The sequence below is a fragment of the Python bivittatus genome, unplaced genomic scaffold (genome assembly GCF_059951505.1).
Source record: "Python bivittatus isolate LINGU-HERP-01145 unplaced genomic scaffold, Pbiv_v1 ctg000080_np1212, whole genome shotgun sequence".
Classification (NCBI taxonomy): domain Eukaryota; kingdom Metazoa; phylum Chordata; class Lepidosauria; order Squamata; family Pythonidae; genus Python; species Python bivittatus.
The window spans coordinates 50,614,298-50,631,766 of NW_028277035.1; the positions used below are offsets into that span (position 1 = coordinate 50,614,298).

Below are 17,469 nucleotides of genomic sequence, written 5' to 3' on the forward strand. Positions count from 1 at the left end.
TGCAGTCTATATTAACTAGGAAGGGTTTTTTCTCCCCATGATTACCAAGCTGAAATGAACAACCCATTGAAAAGAAATCTGGCAGTGAAAAACAGGAGTTCCAGCCCTACAAGATAAATACTGAAAGCTTTTTAAAGAAAATCTTGGAACTGGGTATTCCATACAGCGGCAGCTGGTAATTGCAGTTCTATTTGGTTCTTCTCTCTCTGACCTTGAACAAGGTTCAAGTTCCTGCAGTTCCATGGCAGGAATAGAATAAGACATTACACAGGGAGGCAACGTTATCATCCAGTTCCTTCCTCTTTGCCCTTAAACAGTGGAATAGCTTAATGAAAACAGCATTTTTAGTTTTGAGCTCTGAACTTACCTCAGTAGAGCACAAAATCAGCCATTCCTGATCCTCCTCTTTTTGTCTCTTCCTGATAGAAATCTGGCAACATGTTGCTTGGTCTTCATTAAATTCTGATTTTTCTGCATTAACAGTTCTGACAAAAGAAATAAACATAGTTAAAAACAATTAGGATAACTGAAGCATGCCTCAGGTAACTAAGCCCAATGAATTTATATAAAGGAACTAAGTGGAGGCTGACCTATCATTAGTATATCTTTTACACTGTAGTCCTATACATATTTACTTGGGAGTCAAGCTCAATGAACCCGGTGGGATTTGCTTTAAGCAGACATGCTGATGATTATTATTTCAAATGACAAATATGTAGCACACTACAACAAAGAATAGGTCTGCCATTAAAAAAAAAATCACTGGAATTGGGGTCCTGAATATTTCTGCTTAACATTCACACTGCCTCCCTGGGCTTCAGACAAGAGATGATTCTTATCCCATTGTTTTCTCCTTCTTCCTCCTTTATTCGTTATCAGATTCTCTGAGCCCCATAAGAATAGTATGGAAATCCTCTTCAGTGATTTATCCCACTGGGATTTTAAGCGTCTTTGCAATTCTGCAAGTATCCCATCCATTTCTTAACTCCTCATTTCTCTTCTGGGCTTGGCCATTTCTGCCTAAAATAGTGCTCCTCTCCTTGAGCAACTGTAGAGTCACTAGCCTAGGGCCTTCCTCAAGTTTTATCCATCTGCCATCCACTTTCAGCTGGGCAACAATGGCAGACTCCTAACAATGGGTCCTATGCTCACTGTGTTTAACAAGAAACAGCAGGAGAGATGGTAAACTAAAAGAGGGGCCATGAGGGTTATCAAATTTGTTATCTTTGGAATTTGCCTCTTTCTGGTCCTCCCTCCTTATATAACTGGCTGATTCACTTCCTTAACGCAATATTATTCATGCAAGTCAGCTGCCTAGTTAAAAGCTTGAAGGGCTTCTGTCTCTATAGAGGATATCAAGCAACCTTCTGGTCTCATAGCCTCTCTAGTTGCTGTAGGCTTAACTGCTCTGCCATTACAAGATTTTGCAAGGCTAAAATAAGGCAGCTGGTTAAGCCTAATAAAGTCTGAATCTTAGTTCTACAAGACACCCTGAGTTCAACTAAATAACTATGTACATCATCAAGTTTCAGAAAATGCCAACACATTAAGCAGTCTTAGATCTTAACAGGGAAATACAATCACAATTTATCAGTCCCCAAGTCTGATGTAGGGAGAGCACATTCTAATCTCCACAACTAGACATGAACATAAGTCCAATTTGCAGACTCTCATAAAAGCTCTTCTGACTATGTGGACACAACCATGCAGTTTTATTGTCAACAGTATGGAAACAGTCTGCCTCCACCTGCTTGCAAGAATACCAGAGTATACTCCTGGTATTCCCTGGTACTACTCTCTCAACCAGGTATTAACCAGGCCTAATCCTGTTTAGCTTCTGAAACCAGACAAGGTAGCAACCAAACAAGGTAACTGAGACTTCTCAGGCATAATCAAAGCATGAACAAATTGGCTTCCAACATACGAGTAGAGAAGGAATGCTTCAACTGGCAGCATCTTGTTGTGCATATGCAATACCTTTCAGATGTGTTCAGACTACAAGGCCAGAATATCCAGGCAGCTCTAGCCGTACTGACAATTCTGGGATTTGTAACCTAAAATCATGGGGCAGAGGGATGGGGGAGCCAGGTTGAACAAAGCTGTTCTACCTCTTGTGTGTGTGCCTTCGAGTCAGTGCTGACTCTTGGCAACTGCCTGCACAAGTCTCTGCAGTTCTCTCGGCAAAATTTCAGAAGTGGTTTGCCATTGCCTGCTTCCTAGGGTTGAGTGAGTGTGACTGGCCCAGAGTTCCCTGGCTGGCTTTGTGCCTAAGGCAAGATTAGAACTCACGATCCCTCGGCTTCTAGCCTGGTGCCTGAACCACTACACCAAACTGGTTCTACCTCTTAGGACTTCCTTATTTATCTGAGGATTCCGTTTTGGGGATGTGCTTCTCTCACCTTTGTGTCTCTTTAAATGGTCTCATGTAAGAGGCTTTTCTTCCAATATGAATTAGCCATAAACTTCCTATAAATCAGTTTCACTGTTGTGGTAAAGTTTATAAACACAGGAAATAGCTCACATGCAAAATATTCTTTCCTTTTTAATCAGCATGTACACACAGTGTACTCTATTTCAAAAGACGCAGATCTGTCTATATTATTGACTCAGTGTTTACGCATGACAAAACTGGTGATGTGAATCCTTGGATATGAAAAGTTAGCAATTCTAGCAAGAGAGGAAGATAGCCATGCAGGCAGGAAATAAAAAGCACAGACATGAAGGATGAAAACACTACAAGAACAATACAACATCTTGAGGAATCTCTCCCTGCCAGTAGCACAAATTATGCGTTGAATTAGATAATTGATCCTTAGATACTACAGTATTTCCTTTCTTTCAAAGTTATCAAGAAAGGTGAATCTTGAATCAGCTTTGTCCCAGTAAGAATATTTCATCTTCATCATTTTAGTTAGTAAAGTGCCATTTGATATGGATCAACACAGTAACTATATGAACAAATGGTCTTCTTCTTCACCTGACAATCTGCAGCTCTTCCTGGGATATCCCTGATTCATCCATTCATCTTATCAATTATTTCCCCCTTCCACCTGTTTCAACCATTTGCTCGCTACTTGTCTATCTTTGTTTCTTCCAGGGCTGATTGATTGGTTCTTCTTGCAATCCATGGTAATTCTAGTAACCATCTCTAGAGCCATAATTTGAAGGCATCTGTCCTTTTTTCTCCTCCTTTCCTAATGTCCACCTTTCACAGCCATATGGATTTATGAAAAAGCATTCACCCCACTTTCTGACTGTTTGTATTTCTTTGCCACTGAATATTATCAGAGCTGTATGTGGCACATCACACGTTAGATGGCTCAGTAGGATAAAATAAGCATCCTACTATGGATTATATGTTCACTCAGAGTTCCTTTATGTATCAGTGACTTTTTTCATGAAGGTCTTCAGAAATGTCTTTTGATGTACCTCTAGAATCTGTGAGGTGGGAACTTCACTGTGATTTTGGGGAGCCAAAGTTTTTGAAATTGGGCAAGACTGGCAAAATCAGATGTGACTGTTTAATGATCTACTCATACAGGTAAGTTATCCTTTTAATATAATTGCATTATATGGTGATTTCTTTTTCACACTGGCATATCACATATTGGATTATGTTGTTTATAAGAGAAATGAAAAAAAGCACCCAACTTTATTTTTGTTAAATATATATATTTAATATTTATCCTTCATCATCACATCTAAGTTTAAAATTAACTTTCTTCCTGTGATTATTCTCCATCTTACTTTTCAAGCACATCTTAGTTCTGTTTTCTTGGGCTCAAAAATTGTCACTTTTAGTTCTTAAATTTTGAATTTTATCAAATTTTATTCTGTAGTAGTACTTTCTCATTTCACCTACATTTTCTTCTATTTATTTACCATACTTATACCCTGGCTCAAGCCTGAAGGATTCTGACAACGTACGACAAATACAAATCAAGAAAGAAAAGGAAAAACCATTACAATTAAAAAAAAAAAACCATCAGAACCAAATGTCTGCTCCATTTAGGGCAGATCCAATTAGCATTTCTTATGCAACTGCTTGTGCAGATGCTTTGTTTGTACAATTTGCACACCCTGAAGATTTGGGTGAAATTCTTGGAGAGTTGAGGCCAGCCATGTATTTACTCAAACTCTGTCTTTACTAACTTAAAGGGCAATTAAATTTGGACTGACCAAGTAAGTGGCAGCATCTTCTAACAGGATAGTTCCAGAAAATTTTAAGAGACAAGAGTTAGGCCATTTTTTGGAGGAACCCTACCTTAGTCCTACTGCGCTAGATAATTTCTGACTGATCTTAAATATTCCATTCTTGCACCCTTGTATTTAAGTATGTGATGGCTCTGTATGTTTCTGTATGACACACATTAGATATTCTGTTTAAATCCAAACTTCAGATCTAATTTTGATATGCATTTACTTTGACACTCAAGTTGCTCAGTGATCCAGAGTGGGAAGTGAATTCTGTGAATTCTGTCACTGTTGGTCTTACAAAAGCTTTGAATATTGTCAAGTATGATATCATTCCTGATTACCCCTTCCCCCCAGAATGGGATTTGGAAAGTCACTATACAGTGGTTTTTACCCTTTTTTTGGAAAATCCATTCCAGAAAGTCATGCTGTAAGATTCTTGTACAGGTTGGAATGTGTTCAGTCTTGATAATATCTCAAGTAAAATCATATGGGAGATGTCGTGCGGGGATTTGGAGATATACTGTGATGGACTGGAATGGTGGGAGGGGAGTAAAGAATGTGCTCTCATCTCAGAGGAGCAAGGAAGAGATAAGTGGAGGAGACTGGCACCTCCCTAAGAAATTCCATTGGTGTGAGCCTGGGAACTGGTTTCATTCTGGGAAGATTGATGTTGGGCCGAGCCCAAGGAACTCCAGGAGACCATGCAGAATCAATCCAGCAAGGTTTATTAGCTACAACCCCTTAACAAGAATTAGAATGAAACCAGTTCCCAGGCTCACACCGATGGAATTTCTTAGGGAGGTGCCAGTCTCCTCCGCTTATCTCTTCCTTGCTCCTCTGGAGATGAGAGCACATTCTTTACTCCCCTCCCACCATTCCAGTCCATCACATATACCTATCATTCTTCTTTCATTCTAGCAGGTCTGTTGAGATCCTGAATAAGTGTGAGGAGATGGCATGGACTAGATGGGGTACAAAACTGAAGTAATATGCAATCTGTTTATCTTTCCAGCAATTGTTACCTGGATGCACATTTCTTTCTATTGTAAAAAGAACCAAAAACCCCCCCAACACCCAATACATATCAGTCCAGAATCTGCAAGCTCCTATAGCAAGCTTCCTCAATTCTCACCAGATACAACAGAAATGCAATTTAACAGAATTTCTAGCCAGCCATTGGTCATGATGTCTTGGGCTTCTGGGAATTTAATGCCAACTCATCTAGAGGGAAGATTGTTCTAACGAATCTTAAGTGTTTGTGTCTTTGTTTTGCTGCTTTATGAAATGAGTCCTGGTAATCCTCTTCATATATTCAATATGCTACTGGGGAAGAGCGGAGGGCAATTCCAAGTAGCTCCAGAAAGAGTGAAGCGGCTGGGCCAAAGCCGAAAGGACGTTCAGCTGTGGATGTATCTGGAAGCGAAAAGAAGGTCCGATGCTGTAAAGAACAATATTGTATAGGTACCTGGAATGTAAGATCTATGAACCAAGGCAAGCTGGATGTGGTCAAACATGAGATGACAAGATTGAACATCGACATCTTGGGAATCAGCGAATTGAAATGGACGGGAATGGGTGAATTTAATTCAGGTGACCATTATATCTACTACTGTGGCCAAGAAACCCTTAGAAGAAATGGAGTTGCACTCATAGTCAATAAGAGAGTGGGAAAGGCAGTAATGGGGTACAACCTCAAAAACGACAGAATGATCTCAGTGCGAATCCAAGGCAAACCGTTCAACATCACAGTAATCCAAGTCTATGCTCCAACCACTGATGCCAAAGAAGCCGAAGTTGACCGGTTCTATGAAGACCTACAACACCTTCTAGAACTAGCACCAAAAAAAGATGTCCTTTTCATCATAGGGGATTGGAATGCTAAAGTAGGAAGTCAAGGAGTAATCGGAATAACAGGCAAGTTTGGCCTTGGAATACAAAATGAAGCAAGGCAAAGGCTAATAGAGTTCTGTCAAGAGAACAAGCTGGTCATAGCAAACACTCTTTTCCAACAACACAAGAGACGACTCTACACATGGACATCACTAGATGGTCAATACCGAAACCAGACTGATTATATACTTTGCAGCCAAAGATGGAGAAGCTCTATACAGATAGCAAAAACAAGATCAGGAGCTGACCGTGGCTCAGATCAAGAGCTTCTTACTGCAAAATTTAGGCTTAAATTGAAGAACGTAAGGAAAACCACTAGACCACTCAGGTATGACTTAGATCATATTCTTTGTGAGTACACAGTGAAGGTGATGAATAGATTTAGAGGATTAGATTTGGTAGACAGAGTGCCTGAAGAACTATGGACAGAGGTCTGAAACATTGTACAGGAGGCAGCAACTAAAACCATCCCAAAGAAAAAGAAATGCGTCTGATGAGGCTTTACAAATAGCTGTGGAAAGAAGGAATGAGAAAAGCAAGGGTGAAAGGGAAAGATATAAGCAACTGAATGCAGATTTCCAGAGAATAGCAAGGAGAGATAGGAAGGCCTTCTTAAATGAACAATGCAAAGAAATCAAGGAAAACAATAGAATGAGGAAGACTAGAGATCTCTACAAGAAAATTGGAGATATGAAAGGAACGTTTAGTGCAAAGATGGGCATGATAAAGGACAAAAAAGGCGGGGACCTAACAGAAGCAGAAGAGATTAAGAAGAGGTGGCAAGAATACACAGAAGAACTATATAAGAAAGATCTTAATGTCCCTGATGTCCATGCTGGTGTGGTCACTGACCTTGAGCCAGACATCCTAGAGAGTGAAGTCAAGTGGGCCTTAGGAAGCATTACTAACAACAAAGCTAGTGGAGATGACAGTATTCCAGCTGAGTTATTTAAAATACTAGAAGATGATGCTGTTAAAGTGCTGCACTCAATATGCCAGCAAGTTTGGAAAACACAACAGTGGCCACAGGATTGGAAAAGGTCAGTTTACGTTCCAATTCCAAAGAAGGGCAATGCCAATGAATGCTCAAACTATCGCACAATTGCATTCATTTCACATGCTAGCAAGGTTATGCTCAAAATCCTACAAGCTAGGCTTCAGCAGTATGTGAACTGAGAACTACCAGATGTACAAGCTGGGTTTCGAAGAGGCAGAGGAACTAGAGATCAAATTGCCAACATTCGCTGGGTCATGGAAAAAGCACGAGAGTTCCAGAAAAACATCTACTTCTGCTTCATTGACTATGCAAAAGCCTTCGATTGTGTGGATCACAACAAACTGTGACAAATTCTTAAAGAGATGGGGGTACCAGCCCATCTTACCTGTCTCCTGATAAATCTGTATGCGGGCCAAGAAGCAACAGTTAGAACCGGTCATGGAACAACCGATTGGTTCAAAATAGGGAAAGGAGTACGACAAGGCTGTATACTGTCACCCTGCTTATTTAACCTATATGCAGAGTACATCATGAGAAATGTCAGGCTGGAAGAATCACAAGCTGGAATTAGGATTGCAGGGAGAAACATGAACAACCTCAGATATGCAGATGATACCACCCTAATGGTAGAAAGTGAAGAAGAACTAAAGAGCCTCTTGATGAGGGTGAAAGAGGAGAGTGAGAAAGCTGGCTTGAAACTCAACATTAAAAAAACTAAGATCATGGCATCTGAACCCATCAATTCCTGGCAAACAGAAGGGGTAGAAATGGAAGCAGTAACAGACTTCATTTACTTGGGCTCCAAGATCACCGCAGACGGAGACTGCAGCCATGAAATTAAAAGACGCTTGCTCCTTGAGAAGAAAGCTATGGCAAACCTAGATAGCATATTAAAAAGCAGAGACATCACCTTGCTGACAAAGATCCGCATAGTCAAAGCTATAGTTTTTCCAGTAGAAATGTATGGCTGTGAGAGCTGGACCATAAAGAAGGCTGAGCGCCAAAGAATTGATGCCTTTGAACTGTGGTGCTGGAAAAGACTCTTAAGAGTCCCCTGGACTGCTAGGAGGTCAAACCAGTCAATCTTAAAGGAAATCAACCCTGATTGCTCATTGGAAGGATCGATAATGAAGCTCAAGCTCAGATATTTTGGTCACCTAATGCGAAGAGAGATCTCTTTGGAGAAGACCCTGATGCTGGGAAAGATTGAAGGCAAAAGGAGAAGAGGACGGCAGAGGATGAGATGGTTAGATAGCATCACTGAAGCAATGAGCATGAAACTGAGCAAACTCCGGGAGGCAGTGAAGGACAGGAAGGCCTGGCGCAATATGGTTCATGGGGTCACGAAGAGTCGGACACGACTTAACGACTGAACAACAACAACAAATCTTCTTCATGTATAGATAGTCAATTCTCCTGGCTTCTGAGTGCTGTAGGAGAGCCTTTCTCAACTCTTCATTATTTTAGACTTTTCCTATGCATTGCCCACATCTCACAGATGTTCTAGAAGACAATGGAAATGAACCTTCAACAAATATTCAGATCTAATACAGGAAGAGAAGACTAGGACAAAATATTCAAGAAGGTGTTTAACCCAAGGTAATATAGCTCCCCACACAAGAACATTCTTATCCATTTCTACAATCACACTAGGCTCAATATACTCATTTTTACTGAAAATCAGCTTTTGACTGTCATATACATAACTCATTTATTTTCTCACCCTTATGAAGTGAGTTACAACACCGGATCCATTGGACTTGTTTTTCAGTTTTAGCTAACCTCACTGAATATATTTTATCTAAAGACATTATCTCAAGGATGGGTTAAGATTTCAGTGCAAAAATTTTATTACCAAGAAGGAGAGAATAAGGGTTACTTTTGTAATAGCCAGGTTTTCCATTTTAGGCAGAAGTTTAGTTCAGCTTTTCCATCATGCCCTCTGCTGAAAATAATGTTTTATAAGAATATAAAATGTGTTACCTGACAGCACTATATACATACAGTGGTACCTTGGGTCACGAACTTAATTCATTCTGCGACTCTGGTCGCGACCCGAATTGGTCGCGACCCGAATCAAATTTTCCCATAAGGTTCAATCTAAATACGGTTAATCCATTCTGAATCATATGTATTTTTTTTTTTAAACCACAAAAATATGACACAAAGTACAGTACAGTACAGTACGAAGAGAGAGAACACTAACCTTGCTTGAGGCGTGGAGGACAGGAAGGCGGGTCGGGAGGCGGTTATTGTTTGGAGGAAGAGTCCCCCTCCCTACAGGAAGCCACGACCACGTGTGTCAGCAGGGAAAATGGCCGCGGATCCTGTTCGTCACCCGATGCGGAGTTCACGAAAGGAAGCAAAATTTTGCAAACGGTGCTGTTCGTGACCCGAATTGGTCATGAACAGAAGCGTTTGTGACCCAAGGTACCACTGTAATATGATTGCTCTACTCCTTGAAAAAATATCATCTGGCATATCACATACCTATCATCCTATCAAACTGATGCATTCTCCTATCCACATGCTTAGCAATAATTATCCTGCTTATTATGTCTAGCTGCAAGCACGTTTGTTTGTATTATATCTTTCTATTTGCTTGAATGCTTTAGGCATTAACAGTAATAAAAATATAAAATACAATAAATTGACACATAACAACATCATAGCAATAAGCCCAGAATCCCTGCTCGGATAATATTTGGATAAGGATATTGGAGGTAATTTTATGGGTACCTTATTTTAAAAAGTAATGGAAATTCATTCAACCTTAAAGAAATACAGCATATTTGTCTTGTTGTGGACTGCTGCACTTTAGATCAAGCAAAGCCACTCCCTTGTTAGGACAGAAAAAATCCATTTCACTGAAGCAATGTGTTATTCTTCCCCTTTTAAAATGCAGTTTTCAAGCTCAGCACTTAATTTCTTGCAGTATATTTGGCAATTACTTTAATGTTTTAAAGGCATGACCAATCAAAAGTCACTCATCCACTTCTGCACTACTTCATTCTTTTTAAATCTCACCCCTTTCTATAACTGTTTGTTTCCTTCTGCTATGATGTAATTGCTGATGCTTTGCCAAAATGACAAGTACAGACCAAATAAAGAAAATCAAAAAATGCCTTTACCTTTGAAAACACTTCCTCATCCCCTGCCCTGGGAAAGACTAACATTTTCAGCCCCTGATCCTGAGTGAACCGCAGATTCACATCTAACTGAGCTTCCCGGGATTGTGGGCACTTCCCTCATACCATCTAAACTTCTAGAAGTTCCTGATTGTCAATCACTTCCTTGTTTATGCTGCTTATTTTAGCAGATATATACTGGATTTTCTGCAACTTCTTTGGAAATCCAATATATATCTGCTAAAAATAACTATAAATCTAACTGCTACCTTGTTAAACAATTAACATAAATCTCCAGAAGGCTTTGTATATCAGCAGTCATTGGGATATTACAAGATTTCAAAACATTTTTAATTTACCTGTTCTGTCAGACTAAGTTTATGCACTATGACCTTATTTTTATTTTTCCCACCCATCCAGCATAATGTCTCTTGAGAGATTATGCACTGTTGTTTTTAATGAAATAAGTGGCATACAAAATACTTTTAAGGTGCAAAACACTCAGAACATTTTAAGTAAACTTTTAAAAGTCCAGATAAATATTCTGCAATCATGAGAACACTCCAAAAATGATATTCACAGATGTTACTGAAGTTACTTCATTAAGTTCATACTCAAAAATCTTCAAATGCATTCCTAAATTTAAATATTTACTATCTAGAGATTGTTATGCTTTGGCGGGCTTCCTTGGACGTTTCAATACTGGGAAACATCAACTAATAATACCATTCTTCTTTTATCAATTTATAAACCTAAATATACATTTAATATAGTATCACATTTTATTATATTACTAAACATAAATTTTAATAAACAGCAATCATGTTTTTAAAGTATAGCATTTTGTTGTTAATCTTAGTTTATAAATGTATAAAGTATTATTATAAAGGAAAAAGGGTCCCAGGGAGTAAAAGACTGTTTGATACAGACTCTATTTGACACTGACACAAGTTCATACTTGCTATTGTTCAGTTAGGAAAGATGGAAATATTAATTCTCTACAGGTAGTCCTCACTTAACACTCGTTTGTTCAGCGACTATTCGAAGTTACGATGGTGCTGACCAAAGGGACTTACGACTGGTCCTCGAAGTTCTGGCTGTTGCAGCGTCCCCACAGTCACACGAACAAAATATGGGCCCACCAATATTTATGACCATCTTTTGGCCACCCTCCTACCTGCTGATGCCAGCTGGCCCCGCAGCTAGGTCCTGCCTCCTGCAGCCACGTCTGCCACACTGCGTGCCACTACTGTACTAGCTGAGGCTTTCTTTCGCAGCAATGGAGCCGAGGCTTCTCTTGCGCCCTGCTCAGGGCCTCCGTTTGCGGGCCAGCCAGGGTCTCCGTTCGTGCCTCACCCAGGGCCTTCTTTCATGAAAGAAGCCTGGCACGTGAAAGAAGGCCCCAGTTGCACGAGTGCAAAAGAAGGATCCTTCTTTCCTTACCGTATTAGCTGGAGCCTTCTTTCAGGTGCCAGGTTTCTTTCATGAAAGAATGCCCTGAGCAGAGCAGGAACAGAGGCCCTGGCTGGTGCATAAATGCAGGCCCTGGGCAGGGCATGAGAGAAACCCTAGCTGCACTGGTATGAAAGAAGGCCCCATCTGGTACAGTACTGCATGGTGAGGCAGGTGTGGCAGCAGGCAAGGTTGGGTGGCGGGGCAGCTGGCAGCAGTGGGTAGGCAGATGGCCAAAAGGGCAGAGATTGGAGGGAGAGAGGCAGGTGTGGGGAGTTCAAGAGGAGGTAGTCCCTTACCTTACTGAGGTTCAGGGCTGGGACGGACCAAGCCAGGAATGGCTTGGATCGGGTGGGTCTTTGGCTAACGATCAGTGGAATTCAGTTAACGACAGCAATGGGGAGTGCCAGGATTGCCGTTGCTAAGCAATGCAGTCACATGACATCACACTTTACAACCGCATCACTTAGCGACAGAAATTCTGGTCCCAATTACCATTGTTAACTGAGGACTACCTGTATTCTTATTCTCTGTCCCTCTGTATCAGTTTGGACAGCTGCTATACACCGCTGATATATTCAGTTCCCATTTGGAGCATATGAAGCAGCACAATAAGAATTCCTGAGCTGCCGAAAAGAAAACTAAGTCTCTTAAAATAAAACCAGCAATGCATAAAATACAAAAATGAGAACAAAAGTTAACTTAAAAAGTAAAAGTATTGTTCCAGGCAACTTAAAAAGTCTTGTTCTGGAGTAGACGCTACCCTACAAGTGTCTGGGTGAACATATATGACCCATTGTTTTTGGAAAGATGACAGCATGGGAGACGGCTGAACTTCTCCCAAGAGCTCTATGATCAAGGTGCTATCGGTGAAAAGCCTACACCTGGCTGCATGCTGGGAACCCACCAGTGCAGACAATGTGCAGGACTTCCCCAGCTGAATTCAGTGCAGGAGATGGGTGCTACTGAGGGATTTTTTTTAAGTATTTATTTTCTAAGCAATACAGAACTCCACAGATCAGTATCAACACCTTAAATTGCATTCAGTAGCTCACAGGCAATGAGTCCAGCATTTTGACTTTTCCACCCCATTTAACAATTGGACAGCAGCAATTAGCCAGTGGCAATTTCCAGCCCCCCTTCAAGGGTAGCTCCATGGAGAGTAGGGGTATCTACAATAGTCTAATTGCTGTAAGCTGCCATGAGAGTTGTATGGACAGAAAAAGATAATATAAATTTAGCTGGGATCAAATATGTCGCAGTTGTCCCACTGAGAGATTCTAAAGGCAGAGATACTGAGGTTAGGCTTGTTGTTCAATCGTTAAGTCGTATCCGACTCTTCGTGACCCCATGAACCATATCGCGCCAGGCCTTCCTGTCCTTCACTGCCTCCCTGAGTTTGCTCAGTTTCATGCTCAGAGGTTAGGCTATACTAGCCCAAAGAAGGTAGCAGACAGCACACCAGCCAAAACTGAGCATAACACTACCTCTAAAATCCCAGAAAGAGAATACTGCATGGTCTAAATTATGTAAGTATCAGTTCTCAATTCTAAATAATGAAATTTTTAACAACAATACAAATGGGGAAGTAGAAACTCTCATTTTTTTTCTTGTCTCCCTTTCTTACTAGTGCTCATACTTACTCCTCTTTGCAAGAAGGGAAATCGCAACAAACCTAGGCTAATGCCAAGAATTTAACAAATTGTGTCATAAAGCACATGTAGTTCCAGGGAAGCCAAATCCGCCCCACATTTTTCTGCTGTGCAGCTATTAAAAACACATTCTCCTTAGCCCAGAGGCAAGCAACCCCAAACGCAGTAATAGGAAACTTCACTACTAGTACAAATACAACTGGGAAAGTTAATTTCATAAAAGGTTATTGCAAAAGTCCCCTTTCATACAATTGGAAATTCTCCTTATGCTAGTTTTTTGCACATAGGACTCCAGATATTGAGCAGCATGGCACTACCCCATTGGCAATAACTGTCATGAAGTTTTGGCATGAAAATCATTAGAGCACTTTGTAACACCCAAACAATGCCTACCTGGTTATAACAGACGCTATCATATGCAATTTTGATTTTTAAACTCCTTCTAAACATAAATGCTCCTTGGCAGCAGTTACAGAATACATATCAATATGATGCCCGGTAGTGCTCTCTCTCGCTACTTTAGCACTAATATCTTTTAGAATTGCAAGGCAATGTGTGAACTCATAATATCCAAATTCTAAAGTTGTGGAAAACTAAGGCTGAGAAAGTATATGTTAACCAAACCCTGTCAGCCTACCCTAATGTAAACCAACTTAGATCATTTTCCAGACCAGGATTAAGAAAATTGCTTAAAAACAACAGGACGTCTACCTTTCCCACCCTGGCACCGTTCAAATATGGATCTCTAGATCTCCGCTCATACCCCAAAGTCAACACTTGCTTGTTCTTGTCTTATTCTCAACGCTGTTGCTAAAATGTGCAAAAGCATGCTCAAATGTCATGGGTATAGACTGGAGTACTATAATAACAGACTTATTAAACTGAAATCTTTTTTGGAGTTTCCACCACATTAATAAGGAGCCTTAATAGTTATTGGTGCCCGTTTCGAAGTGCCGTAAGATGCACCGCCGCCGTTGTGGCTGGCCAGCGACTATCCCAAAGGAGACCAGCACCCGAGAGAAGCCACCAACCCCAGAGGCCGCAAGAGGCAGGCTCCTAACGGAGGCATCTCCTCACCCCGTCCTGTTTCTGTCAAGGAGCCTTTTCCCTAGGGCGTGCAAAATACTCACTCGGCATAGCCCGTGTTCCACTGGAGGGGCCTGTCCCGGGAGGGGCAGCGGATGGGCCGCTTCTCAGGCAACTTCTCCGCCGCGCAAGCAGTTCCACGCAGGAATTTGGGCCGCCCGTATTGCAAAGGAGCGGGCGGAGGCGGCTTCGGCTGCTGCACGCCTCCCTCCTCGGTTCGCAGCTGTTGCTGCTGTTCAGCAGCGCCTTTCCCGCGCCTCGTCTCGCTGTTCAAGAAACACCTCTTAAACCAGCCTGAAGACATTAAACGAGGTGGCTGAAGCCCCATCCGCTCCCCTGTCTTCCTCTTCCTACGAACTGAGCGGCTGGCTCACTGAGCCAGGGGCCCAACCCGAGTGAGCGGCTGAGGGGCGGGGAAGAGGCGTCCCTGCGACCAATGGGTTCGCGCGCGCCCGCGACTGGCCCGCCACGGCCGGTGCGCCCAGAGGCACTTAGAGCCTACTGAAATGCGGAGGGGCCCTGAGTTTGGCTTCTCTCGACATGCTAATCCACAGTTTCCGTGGATTAGCATGTCGGGAGAAGGGCTAGCCAAGCATACTCTCGCCTTCCGTGCCCAACCTGGTCTTCTCAGCGCCCTGCCTCGCGAGGGAATGAGTGGCGGAAGGCGGGGAGGAGGGGCGCAAGCGTTCCTCGGGGGCATCTCCTCTAGACTGACCGTCTGCTGTCTGTCGTCCGTGGTGCTACCCGGACGGGATCGACGGGCTGAGATCTAGGGTCCCTTTCGTCAGAAACAGCAGCAAGGTTTTTTCCACCAGCTGTTGCTCAGATAAGTCCGTTTCAAGAGAAAGACCTGCGGAATGAGACGAAGAGTTCGTCGAGTTCAGTCTCCACCCGTCTGCAGAACCAACCAGATGTCGCTTTTAAAAGAAGTGGGGAAAATCAGTGCAATAATTCCCCCCCCCCGTCAATCCGCATCAGTAACTGGGATTTTGAGTATTCTCTACGTCTATGAATTTGTCTAACCTCTTTTTCAAGTAAGTAGCAGTCACCTTTTTGAAGTAAATTTCTCCTCAGACACCCATCATTTCACATAACTCCTAATTCCGGTATATGAGAAAAACAACTGTATTTTCTGTACCTAACAAACCTCTATAATTTCCTCCCCCTCCTGTTTTCTAAAATAAATTGCTCCTTATAGAATTCCTTTAATTTCTGTATTTTTCCAATTTGCCCTTTGATAACTTTTTTCAGGTCAACTCTACAATATCCATTTAGAGGTCCTGTGACTGGAATTAAATACTGTACACAGGTAGGTCTCAGGGCTGATAATGAATCCCACGATATGGTCATATTTTTCAAATTCACACAATTCAAAGTGATATTTCTTTCAAAAGTAGGGTAATTGGTTCCAGCTTGATAGAAATAGGCAACAAACATTTTTAAACATCAATATTTATATATTTATTAATGACATATAACAGTAAAAGATTAAAAGAATATACTTGCAACTTAAATTTATTTTAATAAAGTCAGAGTAGTTATAGAAAACAAAATTTAAAAAAAAATTCAAATGTCATTCCTGTCTATCTTCTAGAGAAATAGATCTCATCAATATTTAAAATAAATAAATCCAGTGAACAAGGGGCAAGCTGGAGGATAAACCCACATCCAAAGCATATCTGTCTCCTGTACTCTGCTGTAGTTCTTCAAAATGAGCCACCTCTTTTTTGAGCTTCCTCGAACGGAACTTTCCTTTTCTCTGTTTTGCATGTGCAATGATAGCCTCAACTGCATGCACTAGCCTCTCATTAACTGAATTTTGGTTCACATTAAACTCAACCTGTATCAATTTATAATTCACACTAAATTGAATATATTTGAACTCACACTAATTGTGATCTACCTGCAACAAGTATGGCTGCACCATTCAGATAAAAGACAATAAATCAGCAATTGCATATTGTCATTCCAGTATGCAATTGCTAACTGCCACAAACTTGGTTTTTGCCATTCTCATATTCGTTCACATTTTCACTGAGCCATCATCTTTTTCCTAGTCCCCAGTAGTTCAGATTCATTGGTATATTTATTTTTATATCCCATCTCTCTTTTGTACAACTCAAGGCAACATTCATAATACTCTTGCCTTCTACTGTCCCCACAACAACAATCCTGTGAAGTGGGTTGGGCTGCCCAGGTGCTTTTCATGCCTAAGGGAGGTCTAGAACTCACAATCTCTCAGTTTCATGCCCAGCATCTTAATTACAGGTAGTCCTTGTTTAGTGACTGAAATTGGCTCTGATGACTTGGTCATTAAGCAAAATGATTGCTAAGTGAACACCTGACTGAGAGACACTGTGAATATTGCTGATTGGTGCCCTCTCATTCTCCCACAGTGTCCCGTGCTTGACCGATTTTTCCCTCTTTAATTGCCCCCTTGCAGGGTAGCCCCATGTAGAGCGCATTGCAGTAGTCTATCTGGGAGATAACAAGGGCATGAGTGACCGTTCAAAGGGCATCCCAATCCAGGAAAGGGCGTAACTGATGCACAACCCGGAGCTGTGCAAAAGCCCTCCTGGCCACGGCTGCCACCTGCTCTTTGAGCAGGAGCTGTGAGTCCAGGAGGACCCCCAAATTACACACTGGGTCTATCTGGGGCAGTGCTACCCCATCCAGCACCAACGATGACAACGTCCTGGATACAGAGGAGCCATTAACCCACAGCCACTCGGTCTTACCAGGGTTCAGCTGGAGCCTGTTGTTCCCCAACCAGACCCTTACAGCCTCCAGGCACCGCGAGAGGGCAGTCACGGCATCACTTACCTCGGGATGGAGATATATAATTGAGTATCATCAGCATACTGATGATACCTCATCCCATGATGATGGATGATCTCACCCAGCGGTTTCATGTAGATGTTGAAAAGGAGCGGAGAGAGAACCAAACCCTGCGACACCCCACAGAGGAGGGGCCGAGGATGGGACCTCTTGCTCCCTATCACCACCGACTGGGACTGGCCCCGAAGAAAGGAGGTGAACCAGCACAAAACTGTGCCGCCCACCCCCA

At 41.9% G+C, this 17,469-nt stretch overlaps 1 protein-coding gene across 1 annotated transcript in view; it reads right to left on the reverse strand.

Moving 5' to 3' along the window:
• Positions 1-14,893, reverse strand: part of PPM1M (protein phosphatase, Mg2+/Mn2+ dependent 1M) — a 29,473-nt gene extending 14,580 nt beyond the window's left edge. The window contains exons 1-2 of the mRNA XM_088134043.1: positions 14,447-14,893; positions 368-485 (exon numbers count right to left, since the gene is read on the reverse strand). Coding sequence (XP_087990169.1) covers positions 368-485; positions 14,447-14,730 — 402 coding nt within the window. The 5' untranslated portion in view covers positions 14,731-14,893. The remainder of the gene's footprint in view (positions 1-367; positions 486-14,446) is intronic.
• Between the last annotated feature and the right edge of the window lie 2,576 nt (positions 14,894-17,469).